This window comes from Condylura cristata, unplaced genomic scaffold (genome assembly GCF_000260355.1).
Source record: "Condylura cristata isolate star-nosed mole 26May11 unplaced genomic scaffold, ConCri1.0 scaffold00074, whole genome shotgun sequence".
Lineage (NCBI taxonomy): Eukaryota > Metazoa > Chordata > Mammalia > Eulipotyphla > Talpidae > Condylura > Condylura cristata.
In genome coordinates this window covers 386,003-387,552 of record NW_004567175.1, presented here as the reverse complement: position 1 = coordinate 387,552, position 1,550 = coordinate 386,003, and the positions used below count along the sequence as shown (strand labels likewise).

Genomic DNA, 1,550 nt, shown 5'->3' with positions numbered 1-1,550 from the left:
CTGCCGGCTGCCCGGCCCCGCAGCCCGCCCGGCCCACGCTGCCCACAGCAAGGACCTAGAGGTCTCCCTCCGCCATGACGAGGAGAGCCCGCCGCCCGCCCCAGACGCCACCGGCCTCGGCCCTGCGGGGCAGCGGTGTCCGACGCACGTGAGCAGTGAGCACACACACGAGGCAGCTCTCGGGCCTTTAAATGTAGGTGCCGGCCGGCCCCGAGCCGGGGGAGCAGCAGTCCAGCAGGAAGAGCAGGAGGGACGCCAGGGCGCAGAGGCACGCACCTGTCGCGCTCAGGGGCGCGCGCCACGCGGCCTCCGCCCCCGCCGCGGCCTCGCGGGCCGGCTCCCACGCGTCATCATACGCCTCGTCCTGCCCCTGGGGCCCCTCCGGGCTCTCCTCCTCCCCCGCGGGGGCGGCTCCGATGTCCTCGTAGATGCCTTCCGAGGGCAGGCTCCGGGAAGAGCCGGAACCTGCGAGGGGAGCCTGTGGCAGCCTGGGGCCGCGGCCGCCCCCATGCCAGGCGGCCGGACCCGAGAGCCCCCCAGATCGCTGCGCGAGCCCTGTGCTCACTCGCAGGCAGCCGGGGCTGTGGCCCACCCAGGCTGGGAGCAGGGCCCAGGCCCTGCCCCACCCTCAGGGGTCCAGACCACGAGCAGTCAGTCCCACAGGCCCGCTGGCCACACGCGGCAGCACCCAGGATGGACACGGCCCAGGCCCCGCCCCCAGCCCAGGGGCCTGTGTTAACCTCGACAGCCGCGACCCCTGCAGACTCCTCGGCCACAGCACCACCGAGTCCCCAGGGCCAGGGAGACGACCCCCAGGAGGGCGCCCAGAAGGGAGCAGAAGGTCATGGGTACGCTCCCAGCCTCCAGGGCAGGTCGGGGGGCCAGTGCAGGGCCTGGGGACAGTGAGAGGCGGGTCTACCCTGCTGCCTGTGCTGCGGGCTGTTGTGACCTGGGGGATTGTGACCTTGATGCCCACCGTGAGCCCTGGGGGGAGGGGCCAGAGGACACAGTGACCCTTGCCGCCCTCCCCAGAGCTGCCCCAAGGAGCCCCGGCAGCTGTCAGAGCGGTCTGTGCCGGACACAGCCGCAGTGCCCGGGCATGTCCCCCTTCGCGTCCTCCGCGAGGCCACAGCACCTTGGCCCCAGCCCCGTCAGCCAGGGAGGGGGCAGAGGGGACGTCAGACCCGCCCAGAGAGGGTGCGACTCTGCCGGCGCCGCTCGCGCTGCAGAGCCCCCCAGGGACGCCCCTGGGTGGGATGGCCGGGCGGTGGGGGAGGGCTCACCCACCTGATGCCAGCGGCCGGCCAGAGGGCCCCACAGGGGCGGCAGAGGTAGGGGCGCCTGCAGAGAAGCATGAGGAGCCGGCCATGGGGGTGCTGAGGAAGCCGGGGCGCCCCTCCCGCAGCCCGCGCACCCCACTCACGGGAGCAGAGCACGCCCGCGTCCTCCTTGTGCCCGCAGTCTCCATGTCCCCAGGGCGCCGCGGGGCAGCGCCCCAGAAAGGCCTCGCTGCCCCGGCACCCCACCTCATCCAGCCACACCGGACCCGC

At 74.1% G+C, this 1,550-nt stretch overlaps 1 protein-coding gene across 1 annotated transcript in view; it reads right to left on the bottom strand.

Annotated features, from left to right (window-relative positions):
* Positions 1-187: 187 nt before the first annotated feature.
* The window catches only part of MTG1 (mitochondrial ribosome-associated GTPase 1), a gene marked incomplete at its 5' end in the record, with an annotated part of 50,040 nt that continues 48,677 nt past the window's right edge, over positions 188-1,550 (bottom strand). The window contains one exon of the mRNA XM_012734821.1: positions 188-465. Coding sequence (XP_012590275.1) covers positions 188-465 — 278 coding nt within the window. The remainder of the gene's footprint in view (positions 466-1,550) is intronic.